Here is a 16789-nt window from a genome sequence, read left to right as displayed (position 1 = left end):
TCGGCAACAACATTTGTTCCATTCGCCATTCTTAACATGACTTGATCTTTTGCCAGAGTAGAAATATTCTGCAGATCCTACCAACAAACACAAATGTGTGAAGTAGCAGCTGAATCTAATATCCAGGTTGAATTATTTGAACTAACATTTAATTCAAATTCAATGACATAGCATTAGGACATACCTGATCCAGTCTTCTCAATAAGAAGAGCTTTAGCATTCTTAAGACTTTCTAGATAGAGAGGACAATTCCTCTTCTAGTGCCCACTTTCTTTGCACCAAAAGCATTGGCCATTTTCTTTAGATTTTTTGGCTTGAGGTGTAGCCTTTTTCTTAAACCCCTTTCCCCTGGGTTTTGTTTCCAATTTCTTTTGGGATTTCATTGGCTTTTTCTTTTTTGTCTTACTGGAAGAAGCCATACTTACAACCTCCTGCCTTTTGCCTTTTCTTTCCTGATCATAAAACTGTTGAATCTCATTCAACAAATCAAGAAGTTTTCTCTCAAACCTATTGAGATGATAATTATTGATGAAAGGTGTGAAACTTGAAGGTAGAGATTGGAGAACTAAATCCACCTTGAGGGTGTCCGGCATTTCAATTTTCATGGCATGTAATTGCCCCATAATGTTAATCATTTTCATGACATGTTCTTCTAGTAACACACCCTCTTTCAACTTCATTCCGAATAAAGTTGAACTTAATTCATATTGCCTTATCCTCGAATTTTCACAGCACAACTCTTGTAACGCGAGGTAAATTTCATTAGCACTTTTCATCTTTTCACACTTTCTCTGGAGCTCGTCACTCTTTTATATTTGTTATGCTCATCAGAAGGAGGAGGTTCAGGCAGGGGCGTTTCTAACACATAGGCTACGTTTTCTGAATTCAATATTATTATCAGTTTCCTCAGCCAATCATTGAAATTACTATGGCCAACTAACTTGATATTATCATCCAGGATTTTCAACAGCAGATTATTCATCTTTCATGGTTTTATATTTTATGAGAGATGCTGCAAGAAAATTAAAAGTTATGAGTGTTTTGTTTCATATATCTTTTATTAAGCTAATGTAATTAGCTCCCACTATTTTATTCAAATCCTATACTTCCCTGGATAAAGATTCGGAAATTTTGCTGGATTAAAAATTTCTAGTGGGGAATCAAATTTAATAAACCTCACATAATAGAAATCCTGGTCCATTAAATTCAATAAGTACGAAACTATTTCCTTTTATATCACCATATAAGCTATGATTCATTTCCTTGCCTCTAGTTTCAGATACCTCACATAATATAAATCTTGGTACCCTACACTAGTTAAATCCGACCCATTATGCTTTCTTAAAATAGAATTCCTATTATACCCTCACATAATAGAAATCTAGGGTACAATGTGAATTTCTATCCAAGAACTAAGACAATCAATTCTATGTCATAAATTAGCATCCCTCATATAATTGAAATCTTGGGATCTCTAATTCTATGGCAAAGAATTAATTGACACATAATGGAAGGCTTAGACTTAATATTTTAATTAGGGAAGATTTAAAGATTAGGTTTTGTTCTAGGTTAATGTTTTAATATCTACCCTATACATATCCACCATATGTATCAACTAAATATAAAACATAAACCCCAAACTACAAACCTAAAATTAAATGTCATGCCATAAAATTAAGTTTCAACACTTCATATAAATATTAAAACTTAACTATAAACAATGGCCTAAGTAATAGCATAAAACATACAAGCATATTACATGCTTCAATAGGCATCACAGTTATCAAACATAAAAAATGCATTATGTTAATATAACACATATATCTCCAATATCAATTATATTCAATAAATTGCCTCAATAAACATTAATTAAAAACAATTTATTAAACTTTAGGGTAATGTAACATTTACATTAAATAAGCAATTATTCAACAACATTTGGCCATTAAAAATTGGTGAAGAAATTTATGCTTATCTTATAAGACACATGGCATATATATACATTAATCCAATTAATCTTATCAAACACATAATTAACAATTAAATTATGTTCACACACTTTTCCATGTTTTTTGCATAAAGACAATTTTACCCTTAACTCTTTAAGGCAAATTATCTTAATACCTTAATGTCCATTAAATACATATTTAACAAACATAATGTAACATAACAACAACCCCTTTTTGCACCTAATTAAAAATATGCAACTATCTCACATGAAAAAATTCATCTCATGCATCCATGAACATTTAATCACTATTAAACATAATTTGAATTGTCTATAAGTATGCTAATTAATCAACAATTAATTTAAACTTGTCATGGCCAAAATTCACATAATTAAAATATGGAACAACATCAATTTTCATCAAATTTGACATATTAGCATCCATACAGTCCTAATCATAAAAATCATATCTTCAAGCCATAAATATTGAACAAGAACATTTTAACCAAAACTCATTTGGCCAACTTCAATCAACACTAAAATTTTAATTAATCGATGTTTGTGCCATAACCATCATGTTCTTCAAACAAAACATAAGAAAATTATTTGAAATTAAAATTTTCAAAAAGATTAAGCCATGGCCGAATTTTGCTAGTCAACTAACATGATCAAAAGCATTTTTTATGGATATAAAGGATACACATGCATGGATCTACAACTCTTATAAAGCAAGTTAACATGTAACTTCACAATAAAAATTTGAAAAATTACACAACATTATAAACATAGAACAGACTTTTTGGCCAATTTTAGACAAATAAGGATCAATCTTGGCTCATACCATTTGTAAGATGGAATACATGGAGATGATGCATGTGATACCATAACATGTATATTCTATTTTGCAACAAAAAAAAAAAAAAAAAAAAAAAAATGAAAACAAGTAAGGTATGATTGTTTACTCAAGTCCTTAGCAACTTTGGAGACTTTTAATTTTAAGAGAAATTAAACAAAAGAGTATCCAAACTAAGATAAAAGAAGAATTAGGCCAAGAGACACATTTAGGGTTCTTATAAAATTTAATCTCTACCCTAAAATTGATATATCATTTTCTTTATCTATGTAGCCCTGTAAACAATTCAATAATTGTTTTGGACTTCCTTAAACAATTCCATAATTGTTTTTGGAGTTGTAAATAATTCCATAATTATTATGAAGTTGTTAAACTTCTTTAAATAAATACATTGGATTAACATTTAATCACAATTAACAATTTAACTCTTAAATTGTTTACATAACAATTTAACCCTTAAATTGTTCATATGTTTACAATTAAAACCCATCATTAAATCCAATTTAATATAAAGAAAATGATTAATTATGAATTGGAATTCCAATTACCAATTTAACTCTTAAATTATTCATAATAACTAATATAACCTTCCATTGACGTGCCACCCAAAGCTCCGGTCACCAGTACCACGCGTCGGTGCATGAGCGCGCGTCCACCATTGATGTCTCCTCATGTTCTCTTCATCTGCTTCGTCGGCACTTGTACAACACATTTTCGTGCTGGGCTTTGGTAATATCTTATTGGTTACTGCTGTTCTTCATTTGTTTATTGGACTTTTACTGTGCTTTGGTCTTTGGTTGGTTGTGGCTATTGATTAATTTGGTGTGTCACTGAAATTTGGTTAATTTGCTTTGTTTTAACCGTTTGTTGGTGTGCATTGGGATTATTGTTTGTTAAAGACATGTCTAATACAAAGCCAGTGGTAGAAACGATACCGACGATGTCGAAAACTACAAAACATAAGCTCATTGGTATAACTAATTACCATGGTTAGCATAAAATTGTTAGACTGTATTTGCAGAGTATTTATAAAGATGATCATATGACTGATGATCCACCTAAGGATGATTCGAAAAAGACATGGCTCCGAGATGATGCTCTACTGATTCTACAAATACGAAACTCTATTGACGGTGAGGTACTTGGCCTAATTAATCATTGTGAGTTTATTAAAGAACTGATGGATTATTTGGAGTTTCTGTATTTTGGAAAATGGAATGTTTCTCATATTCATGAAGTGTGTAAGGTAGTCTATCATGCAGAGAAACAAGATAAGTCCCTTACAGCTTATTTTATGGAGTTTAAGAAGACTTATGAAGTGTTGAACATGTTGTTACCCTTCAGTGCTGATGTAAAGGTTCAATAAAAACAATGGAAGCAAATGGCAGTCATGAGTTTTCTTGTAGGTCTTCCTTCTGAATTTGAGACTGCTAAGTCTTAGGTTCTAGCCAGTCCAAAGATCTCTTCGTTGCAAGATGTCTTTAGTAGGGTACTTCGCTCAGAAGTTACCCCACCGATTCAGTTTAGTGGTGCTCTCGTCAGTCAAAGGAATGACTATGAATCTGGGCAATCACAATTTGGAAGTGGCAACAAAGGAGGGCTAGAAGTTGAATTTGTCCCACATCACTCCAATAGTGGGTTATTATGGTGTATATAAGTGATTGGGCTCCCTCCTCCCTTGAGCTAGCTTTTGGGAGTGAGTTCTACCCAATGCCACTTTATCATGGTATTAGAGCCACGTTTGTTTCTCTCCCCTCTTTGGTTAGGGCGATGATGGGTTTGGACCTCGGCCTTGCACGCTGAGCGTGAGAGAGGCTGTTAGAAGTTGAATTTGTCCCACTTCGCCCTAATAGTGGGCTGTTATGGTGTATATAAGTGATTAGGCTCCTTCCTCCCTTGAGCTAGCTTTTGGGAGTGAGTTCTACCCAAGCCCACTTTATCAAATTGTGTGTCACTATTGCCATAAGTCAGGACACATGAAGCATGATTGTAGAAAACTTTAGAATAGAACTAAAAGAAATCCCTCTGCCCATGTTGCATCCACCAACGATACTTCTGATTAGTCAGTTCTCAATTCTGCAGATGAATTTGCCTAGTTTTCATTGTACCAGGAATCATTAAAAACTTCATCTACTCTTGTCACGGCTATGGCTAACTCAGGTAAGCCAAATACATGTCTCATTTCCTCATCCTCCAAATTTGTCATTGACTTTGGTGCAACAGATCACATGTTAGGTAATCCCAGTCTCTTTGCTACATATCAATCAAAAACCATTTCAAATGTGACTTTAGTAGATGGGTCACCATCCTACGTTCTTGGGTNTCTCTACACAAAAATTGATATATCGTTTTCTTTATATAGGAATCCTTGTAAACAATTCAATAATTGTTTTGGACTTCCTTAAACAATTCCATAATTGTTATGAAGTTGTTAATTTTCTTTAAATGATTAATATAAATAACTTTATTACCCTTGGTAAGTGCTAGCCAACCTTGGATAATCAACTCTCTTTGGCTATTTCTCCATTCTCCTTAGTTTTTATGTGTGACCTCTTAGGTTCACTGTGGCCTAGCCGTGGGCCCAATATCACAGTCTATTTTAATATGTTTTGTCATAACTCTTTATGAACAAAACTCCCACTAATTATGATTGGCATCTGGCAATGCTTCATAACCCCTAAGTCTCAATGAAGATATACTCCAACAAACCTTTTACAAGCATACACGTTGTATAATCAAATCCTTTCATTGTCTAATCCCAATTAAGAATGGATTCATGGTATGTCAAAATCCTTATCTTAATTTTAATTCAATACATATGGAACGGTCACCATGATACAACCTTTCATGTAACATTTTATATACCCCGGCCGGAGATTTCCCTTTTCCAATGTATCTTGACATTTGTCTAGGAACTTGATATCAATCTATACCAAGTCAAAAAATCCCATCTTGACTATCACTTGTCCTCACACATAAACAACACATGGCCAAATTAGCTTATTAACACATGACATGATTAGCCTCGTGTTTATACACCATATGAGCCATATGCGCTTATGCAGAATCCAACTGTGATATCTCAGGTCTAAGGATTAATAATACACTAGTATGATCTTATGATAAATCATTGACTACATTTTAAATGTCCATGTGATTCATCATAAATGGCCATATTCAATAAACAATTCACTAACCGCGTATCTATGCTAATGCCCTAGTGATATAACTTTTATAATCACCCACACTAATACCATCACATGATATTCTATGGAGGCATTCAGCGTGCCTACTATGTAATATTATTGCCCAATTAATATTACCTATGTAGGGAATACTTTGATGATTTTGATCTTCTAAAGATTTGTATCATCNAAATCGGCTTATTAACACATGGCATGATTAGCCTCATGTTTATACATCATATGAACCATATGCGTTTATGCAAAATCCAATCGTGATATCTCAGGTCTAAGGATTAAAAATACCCTAGTACGATCTTATGATAAATCATTGACTACATTTTAAATGTCCATGTGATTCATCATAAATGGCCATATTTGATAAACAGTTCACTAACCCCGTATCCATGCTAATGCCCTAGTGATATAACTTTTATATTCACCCACACCAATACCATCACATGATATTCTACGGAGGCATTCAGCATGCCTACTATGTAATATTATTGCCCAATTAATATTACCTATGTAGGGAATACTTTGATGATTTTGATCTTCTAAATATTTGTATCATCCGGACATTTCACATATAATACATATATATAAATGAAGCAATAAACCACCTGTGAAACAAGAACACTTTCTTCTATTCATAAGATAAAATGTATATACAAACTATACACATTCACATATATATACAAAACATAATGCCTCAGAACCGATGACACGATTGGTTCCTAGGGCATACACTAACAAGGTGAACCAGATCAAGAACTTTCAACGCATGACACAATGGTTCCAGCCCGTAAATCTTCTAGAATATCTCGACCTCCAGAGAGATATTATGGCTTTCTACATGAAAAAGTTTTTGACTCTTTTTCAGTGGGAGAAGTTGATCATGGAGATGATCCTAAAATTATGAAGAGGTGATATTAGATATCGATTCTGGAAGATGGCTAGAAGCGATGAATTCTGAAATAGAATCCATGTACACTAATCAAGTCTGGACACTTGTTGATCCTCCAGAAGGAATAGTTCCTATTGGTTGTAAATGGGTCTTCAAGAGAAAGGTTGGCGCAGATGGAAAGGTAGAGACCTATAAGGCTAGACTGGTAGCGAAAGGTTTTACTCAGAAACAAGGGTTGGATTATGAGGAAACTTTCTCACCAATTGCAATGCTTAAATCCATCAGAATCATGCTAGCCATAGCAGCACACTATGATTATGAAATTTGGCAAATGGATGTCAAGACTGCGTTCCTCAATGGATTTATTGAGGAAAACATATATATGCAACAACCTGAAGGTTTTGTATCCAATGCTGAGAGACATAAAGTGTGCAAATTGTATAGATCTATTTATGGATTGAAGCAAGCTTCCAGAAGCTGGAATATCCGATTTGATGAAACAATCAAAACTTTTGGTTTCATAAAGAATCCGGATGAACCGTGTGTATACAAGTGGGTAAAAGATCATGTCATGATTTTCCTCATATTATATGTAGATGACATATTATTAATGGGAAATGATATTGGCATGATGACTGAAGTTAAGATGTGGTTGTCAAAAGCTTTCTCAATGAAAGATTTGGGAGAAGCAAATTACATCCTAGGAATTCGCATCTATAGAAATAGAGCGAAAGGATTGATAGGGTTATCTCAGAGCATGTATATAGAGAAAATGTTGAAAAAGTTCAACATGCAAGACTCCAAAAGAGGTTTTTTGCCTTGCGGTCATGGACTACATCTTTCTAAGGATATGAGTCCTAAGACTGATCAGGAGCGACAGCGGATGCGTAATATACCCTACGCTTCAGCCGTGGGTAGTCTTATGTACGCAATGCTATGTACAAGGCCTGATATAGCTTATGCTGTAAGTATTGCGAGCAGATATCAATCAAATCCAGGAGAGAAACATTGGTCAGCAGTTAAAACAATCTTTAAGTACTTGAGAAGGACTAAAGATTTAATACTGAGTTATGGAGGTTCAGAATTGAAAATCCAGGGATACTCAGATTCTGATTTTCAATCAGATGTGGATGATAGAAAGTCTACATCCGGATTCATCTTTACATGTAATGGAGGAGCAGTTAGTTGGAAAAGTTCCAAACAGTCGACCACTGCCGACTCCACTACAGAAGCTGAATATATTGCTGCTTCAGAAGCAGCAAAAGAAGGTGTGTGGATACGCAAATTTGTAGCTGAACTTGACGTGGTTCCGAACATGAGTTATCCGATAACCTTGTTTTGTGACAATAATGGTGCTATTGCACAAGCAAAAGAACCAAGAGCACACCAAAAATCAAAACATATTCAGCGTAAATATCATATTTTGAGAGAGCTTGTTGAAGCTGGAGAAATTTTGGTGCAGAAAACACCTTCAGCGGATAACGTAGCTGATCCACTTACTAAAGCGATGACACAGAAGCAATTAGATCATCATCTTGAGAAGATGGGTATTAGATACCACAACGATTGGCTCTAGTGCAAGTGGGAGTTTTGTTAGTGTATGCCCTAGGAACCAATCGTGTCATCGGTTCCAAGGCATTATGTTTTGTATATATATGTGAATGTATATAGTTTGTATATACATTTTATCTTATCAATAAAAGAAAGTGTTCTTATTTCACATGTGGTTTATTGCTTCATTTATATATATGTATTACATGTGAAATGTCCGGATGATACAAATCTTTAGAAGATCAAAATCATCAAAGTATTCCCTACATAGGTAATATTAATTGGGCAATAATATTACATAGTAGGCATGCTGAATGCCTCCGTAGAATATCATGTGATGGTATTGGTGTGGGTGATTATAAAAGTTATATCACTAGGGCATTAGCATGGATACGCGGTTAGTGAACTGTTTATCGAATATGGCCATTTATGATGAATCACATGGACATTTAAAATGTAGTCAATGATTTATCATAAGATCATACTAGGGTATTTTTAATCCTTAGACCTGAGATATCACGGTTGGATTCTGCATAAACGCATATGGTTCATATGGTGTATAAACATGAGGCTAATCATGCCATGTGTTAATAAGCCGATTTGGCCATGTGTTGTTTATGTGTGAGGACAAGTGATAGTCAAGATGGGATCCGTTGACTTGGTATAGATTGATATCAAGTTCCTAGACAAATGTCAAGATACATTGGAAAAGGGAAATCTCCGGCCGGGGTATATAAAATGTTACATGAAAGGTTGTTTCATGGTGACACGTTCCATATGTATTGAATTAAAATTAAGATAAGGATTTTGACATACCATGAATCCATTCTTAATTGGGATTAGACAACGGAAGGATTTGATTATACAACATGTATGATTGTAAAAGGTTCGTTGGAGTATATCTTCATTGTGACTTAGGGGTTATGGAGCATTGCTAGATGCCTACCATAATCAGTGGGAGTTTTGTTCATAAAGAGTTATGACAAAACATATCGAAATAGTCTGTGATATTGGGCCCACGGCTAGGCCACAGTGAACCTAAGAGGTCACACATAAAAACTAAGGAGAATGAAGAAATAGCCAAAGAGAGTTGATTATCCAAGGTTGGCTAGCACCTACCAAAGGTAATAAAGTTATTTATATTAATCATTTTCTTTATATTAAATTGGATTTTACAAGGGGTTGTAATTGTAAACAATTTAAGGGTTAAATTGTTATGTAAACAATTTAAGAGTTAAATTGTTAATTGTGATTAAATGTTAATCCAATGTTATCATTTAAAGAAGTTTAACAACTTCATAACAATTATGGAATTGTTTAAGGAAGTCCAAAACAATTATTGAATTGTTTACAAGGATTCCTATATAAAGAAAATGATATATCAATTTTTGTGTAGAGAAAAAAAAGAGAAAAATCTCTAAGAACCCTAAATCTCTCTCTTGGCCAAATTTCTTCTTCCCTTGGTGTGGATACTCTTTTGCTTAATTTCTCTTGAAATTAAGAGTCTCCAAGGTTGCTAAGGGCTTAAGGTAACATGTTGTACCTTACTTATTTCAATTTGATTGAAATTTATTTTTTAAACTATAACTATACTTGTTATAGTATGATATGCTTGATTCTCCATGCATCTATCTTTCACAAACTTTGGCTAATTTTAGGAACATACAACACATTTGAAATAAGTTTTGTACTTGTTGAAGTTTAGACTGCTACATCACCTATTTCCTTGACTTCCACCAGATCTTCATTTCCAATTCTAATTTTTGACTGATAACATTCATCCAAGCCAAAGAAATTAGTGTGGTATGGTGTCATGTGATTGGTGTAGCCACCGTCAATTAGCCAAGCTTTTGTGCAGGCATGTGTTGCATAGCAGGAGATTACAAACAATTGCTCTGCCTCTTGGTTTTGTTGCTGATTCTCCACTACTTGTGCTTGCTGCTCCTGCTGGTTTTCTTTATTTTTGCAAACCTTCTCAATGTGTCCAAATTGCTTGCATGACCTACATTGTATCCCAGGCCTAAACCAACAGCGATTTTCTGCATGGTTTTTCTTCTTGCAATAAGGACATGGAGGATATCCTTTCTTTCCTCCATTCTTTCCCCATTGATTGTCAGCCTTTTCCTTTCCCTTCTTATCTCCAGCATACTTCTTATTTCCTCCTTGAACTGGTTTGGCTTTGAACGTTACAATCATAGCTCCTTCACTACCTTCTTCTTGTCTTAGTAGCTTCCTTTGTTCTTGAGCTTGTAAAGCATGAACAAGCTTTGATAAGAAGATTTGGGACATGTCCTTAGAATCCTCTAAGGATGAGATTTTTTATTCAAACCTTTCGAGAAGACTTACCAACACTTTCTCTACAATCCTCTTGTCTGTCAGCTCTTCACCAAGTAGTCGAATTTTGTTGACTACACTCATGAGTCTGTCAACATATTCCTTGACTGACTCAACTTCTTGCATTCTCAATACTTCAAACTCTCTCATTAAGTTCAAAACTTGTATGTTTCTTGTTTTATCACTTCCCTTAAACTTATCCCAAGCTTCTTTTGGTGTCTCATAAGCCATGATCTTTGTGAAGACTAAACCTGAAATAGCTGACTGAATGTAGGACAAGGCTCTAGGAGCTTTGGCTGTTTCTTCTTCATGTAGCCTGATCTGATTCAAGGTGAGGTTTGGTCCCAACTAAGGTGACTGTCTCTCTTCTACCATGTATTGCCACAGACCATGTGCTCTCAGGTAAGTTTTCATTTTGACAGCCCAAATGTGGTATTGATCACCATTGAAAACAGGAGGAGGAGGAAGAGAGATCATGTTTGAGGCCATTAAAAGAAAGTTTGATTGCAAAATATTGCTCGATTTCAAGCACAAATACAGTAGAGAAATAGATAAATGACCGAAGCTCCACAAGTCCTTTAAGATCTCGGTGGAGGCTCTGATACCACTTGCAGTTTTTAAGCTGGAGAATACAAAGGAAACAGATGAAACAGTTGCTTTTTAGAGAGAAGTTTTTACTTAATGTTACGCTACCTTTTCATTGAAAATGGGTTCAACTTATACAAAAGGTTTAAGTCACTTTTCACCTAAACTTAGAGTGAATATTTTACTAACAATAATTCACCACCACACAATTTTAACCACACACAATCCTTATATTTAAGTACCCCTTAATTACAGCTGAATACCCTACTTAATATATATAAAAAAATCAGTTTAAACATCACAAAATCAGCTCCATTAAACTGCTCCCAAGGCTAGCTGTTGTGCTTCTGGTCTTCAGCTTCTCTGAATCTTCGATCAACAAACTTCAGCTGACTTTGTTTCTAGCAAAATATCATTAGCTTCAACACTATCAATGAAGAATGTTGGAGGCAATATCACGTTTTCAATTTCCAAATTGATAGCACTCCCACTCCATTGTTAGGCTAAAACTTATACAGTTGGAAGAGAGTCACCAAAAGAACATTTCTTGCCAACAAAAGTATTCACTAGTAAATATAGAAAGGAAATATGATAACTCAATCACCTACCACACATGTGTCAACACTTCATAATATAGGAAAACATGGGTCACAATGCACAATCCAAACTAAAATACTAAGAGTATTTAGCTTGATTTTAGAATAAATACAAACCTGAGTCTGAATCATGCAACATTACTTCTCACCAATCTTGAACACACACAAACATGTACAAAAGGCAAGAAACCATCAAGTTATTAAATTTTTCTGCAAGAGTAGTGCTACATTTACAAAGAAATTTTACAAAGATTTCCATACAAAGTGATGTAGCAAAAAATGAAAGGAATAGTGAATTTAATGAGTTTGACTTTTTGTTTCACTCTTCTATTCATTTTTTTTCCACCTCACTTTGTATGCAAATCTTTGTAAGATTTCTTTGTAAATATAGTATTATTGTTTCTGCAATCCTGATGGCTTCATCTCAATACTCATGAAATGCCCAACAGCTTCTTAATGTCATGCTGCAATATTTATAGAAGAAAAGAGAATTAAATGACATTATAGGTGGCAATTAGACAATTACTTGCTCTCAAACAACAGAAAGCCAACAAAATAAAAATCAACTTTCAAGAACCAAAGAACTTGCAAGAGAAGGAATTACCTCAAGACTAAGAGAAGAAGTTGTAGGGTAGTAACGATCAACAACGTGCCCATTTTTATCTACCAGGAACTTGGCAAAGTTCCACTGAATATCATCTCCAAAAATACCCCATTTTCCTTTCTTTAAGAACGTGTACAGTGGAGAAGCATACTCACCATTTACGTCAATCTATACAAAACCGGCAAGGTATGTAGATGGTTATGATAAGCACAAGAAGGTTATAATGAAATAAAAATAGTTTAACATGTTCAACCCTAGAATGGCGGTTAACACCAAAAAGAAAAATCTCAAAGCTGTAGGTAGATAACTAAAGCACAAAAAAAAAAAAAAAAAAAAAAAAATCAATTAGCAGTTATATATTATCTTTCCTATAATGATAACCACCACAATGCCAAACAGTGAAGATGCACAAAAAGCAAAGAACCATGTCTCTAACTTATCAAAGATAGGAAATTCTGATTTAAAGCGAGTGCAGACAAACTCCATTATCTGATCATTGCTGCCTAGTTCGTCCTCTGAAAATTGATTGCATGGAAATGGTAGAATCTCTAGGCCTGTGTATCTCTTTCAAAACAGATTATACATATGATAAATTCATATATCCAACAAAAGCAAAACAAAGTAATTGCAATATCAGTGCAGACCTTGATTTTTTTACTTCTCATGTAATTTATTCATGTTGATGTGTGACACAAATTCCTTTTATATTGCCCTTGTCTATTTAGGTGTTTAGTAAGGACATTTTTGTATACTTAAGGACTTAGGGTATTAGTATATAAACTCCCTAATGTCATTGGTGAGAAACTATTCTATTCTTCTTTATTCTTTTTCTTCCTAAAATCTATTAAGAAAGAGAGAGAGTAGATTTGTAATTAGACTTTCATTATAGTGGATTATTCTCTATCCTCTGCCCGTGGTTTTTCCTAATTTGGGTTTCCACGTAAATTATGTGTCACTTATTTTATATTTCTCACTTGTTTCATTTGACTTTCATAGATTTAGGGCATATTTCATAACAAAATGGTATTAGAGCTAGGTGTAATGGTGTATACTTCAGGATCCAGCACGACTAGACTGTCCTCTAAGGTTGAAATTGAGAAGTTTGATGGTACAACAAGCTTTGCAATATGGCAAGTTAGAATGATGACAGTATTGACAAAGAAAGGTAGCAAGAAGGAGTTGCGAGAGAAGGCAAAGAAGCCCGAGACTATGACAAATGCTTAATCCAAGGATATGGATGAGAAGGCCTTTTTATCAATCCAACTAGCATTGACTTCTGATGTACTCAGAGAGATATTGGAAGTGAAGACAGCAGTAGAAGCATGGGAAAAGTTAGAGAATAAGTACCAGACAAAATCTCTCACGAATAGGCTGTCGTTAAAGCAATGACTTTACACATTACAAATGTTAGAAAGTAGTCCCTTAAATTCGCATCTAACTGAATTTTCATCAATAATTACAGACTTGGGTAAAATTGATGTGAAAATTGAGGATGAGGATCAAGCGCTTTTACTGTTATGTTATTTGCTTGCTTCCTATAAAAATTTCATAAACACTATGATTTATGATAGAGATGAACTGTCCCTAGAAAAGGTTAAGTCAAATTTAGAAACAAAAGAAAAGATTGATAAAAATTTGGCAGTTACCAAAGGGAGTAATCAGAGTGTTAGGTTGTTTGTGGATAGAGGAAGAACTAAGGGGAGGAATTCAAATTCAAGAAAGTCTAGGTCTAAGTCTAAACATAGGAATTTGACATGTAATTATTACAAGAAGGGAAATATTAAGACCGACTATTTCAAATGGAAGAAGAAGCAAAAAGCATATGACAATAAGTCTAAGTCAAAAGAAGCAAATATTGCAAATGACGATAATGGCGAACTGCTATGTGTGAATGACACTAAACACGATTTTGACATAAGTTAGGTCATGGATACAGGAGCCTATCAACATTTGACTCCTAACAAAGATTGGTTTGTAACCTATGAGCCGTTCAATGGAAGTGTGTTTCTTGGTAATGATTACATATGTAAGGTGGCTGGTATAGGCACAATGCAAATTAAGATGCATGATGGGGTAGTCAGAACACTTTCTGATGTTAAACACATTCCAGACTTGAAAAAGAATTTGATTTCTTTGGGGTCTCTAGAGAAGAATGGCTGCAAGTTCAGGTGTGAAGATAGAGTGCCCAAAGTTTCAAAGGGTGCTTTGTCAATGATGAAGGCAAAGAGATTTGGCATTTTGTACTTTCTACATGATCTACAATTATAGGTTCAGCAATTGTTATCAATTCTTCATCTAATTCAGATAACACCAAACTATGGCATATGAGGCTTAGTCACATGAGTGAAAAAGGGATGGCAACATTAAGTAAGAGAGGTTTGTTGTGTGGATAACAAACAAGTAAGTTAGAGTTCTGCAAGCATTGTGTATTTGGGAAACAAAAGAGATTGAGCTTTAGCACAGTTATACACAAGACAAAGGGAACTCTAGATTACATATATTCAGATCTTTGGGGCCCATCTCAAGTTCCTTCTAAAGGTACTAAAACTAAGTACATGCTCATTTTCATTGATGATTTCTCTAGAACAATTTGGGCATATTTCTTGAAGGAGAAGAGTCAAGTGTTTGCAACCTTCAAGCAATGGAAGACTTTAGTTGAAAAGCAAACAGGTTAGCACATCAAAAGGCTTAGAACATACAATGGGCTTGAGTTCTCTAATGAAAAGTTCAATGAGTTTTGTAGAAATGAAGGCATTGTTAGACATAGAATCGTTGTAGGAACTCCACAGCAAAATGGAGTTGCAAAAAGGATGAACAAAACACTACTTGAGAAAGCTCGATGTATGCTTTCAAATGCAGGCTTGCGAAAGGAGTTTTGGGCTGAAGCAGTAAACACAGCAGTTTGGCTAGCTAACCGCTCTTCCAACACATCAATTAAGTGTAAGACCATAGAAGAGGTATGGTCTGGTAAGCTCACCGATTATTCTATATTGAGAGTTTTTGGTTATCCTGCATATGCTCATGTAAATGAAGGAAAACTTGAACCAAGAGCAAAGAAGTAAGTGTTCCTTGGGTATTTATCTAGTGTGAAAGGATACAGATTATGGTATCCAGATCACAATAAGATCTTAATTAGCAGAAATGTGACATTTGACTAGTCCTCCATGCTCAAAGACAAAGGAGAAGCAACAAAGATACATGTTCAGGTCAAGGAGAAAGATCAAGAACAAGTGGAGTTTGAAGTTGTTGCTCAGCCTACATAATCTCTTAGTTCTATTCCAAATTAGATTGATCATCAGGTTGATGAAGAAAGCTCAAAAAAGTCGGAGAAGATTTGGGAAGATAAACAAGAGCAGTCTTATAGCCTTGCCAGAGATAGACCTAAAAGAACCATCAAACCACTAGAGAAGTATGACTATTTAGATTTTGGTTATCGCCTTCCCATAGCCGAAGAGGTGGAATACAATGAACCCGGAAGCTACAAAGAAGCCATATCTTCTGAAAATGCTGCGAGTTGGATCTCAGCTATGCAAGAAGAAATTTAGTCCCTGTAGAAGAATCAAACATGGACATTTGTAAAGCCTCTAAAGAAGAAGATTGTTGGTTGCAAGTAAGTCTATAAAAGGAAGATTGATAATTCAAGTGCCACAAATGTCAAATATAAGGCTAGGTTAGTGAGTAAAGGCTTTAGTCAGATACAAGGTATTGATTTTAATGATGTTTTCTCACTAGATGTTAAGCATACTTCTATTCATGTTTTATTGTCTTTGGTTGCTACGAATGATTTTGAGCTAGAACAACTAGACGTGAAAATTGCATTTTTGCATGGTGATCTTGAGGAGTAGATTTATATGCAACAACCAGAAGGTTATGAAGTCCCTGGTAAAGAAGACCATGTATGTTTGCTAAAGAAGTCATTATATGGCCTTAAGCAGTCACCTAGACAATGGTATAAAAGATTTGATTCTATCATAGGGACTATTGAGTTTAAGAGATCTAGTTATGATTATTGTGTGTATTTCAATAGGCTTCCAGATGGTACTAATATGTACCTATTGCTATATGTGGATGATATATTAGTTGCAGCATCTAACATGACTGAAATCAAGAAGGTGAAACAACAGCTAAGTTTTGAGTTTGATATGAAAGACTTGGGAGCTGCCGAAAGAATTCTTGGGATGGAAATCATCAGAGACAAAAATAATGGGACATTGTATCTTTCATAAAAG

General features: G+C 34.6%; 1 protein-coding gene across 1 annotated transcript; it reads right to left on the bottom strand.

The window, feature by feature from the left end:
- Positions 1 to 257: 257 nt before the first annotated feature.
- On the bottom strand, positions 258 to 776 carry LOC116136694. Its single transcript, XM_031422366.1, has one exon. The coding sequence runs from the start codon at positions 774 to 776 to the stop codon at positions 258 to 260; it is 519 nt and encodes a 172-aa protein (XP_031278226.1).
- Positions 777 to 16789: the final 16013 nt, after the last annotated feature.

This window comes from Pistacia vera, unplaced genomic scaffold, assembly GCF_008641045.1.
Source record: "Pistacia vera cultivar Batoury unplaced genomic scaffold, PisVer_v2 Contig318, whole genome shotgun sequence".
NCBI classification, from domain to species: domain Eukaryota; kingdom Viridiplantae; phylum Streptophyta; class Magnoliopsida; order Sapindales; family Anacardiaceae; genus Pistacia; species Pistacia vera.
This window is presented reverse-complemented; position numbering and strand designations above follow the sequence as displayed.

Bases quoted from the DNA above. Each gene is read 5' to 3' on its own strand.
- LOC116136694 (XM_031422366.1), bottom strand. From the start codon at position 776: ATGAAAAGTGCTAATGAAATTTACCTCGCGTTACAAGAGTTGTGCTGT.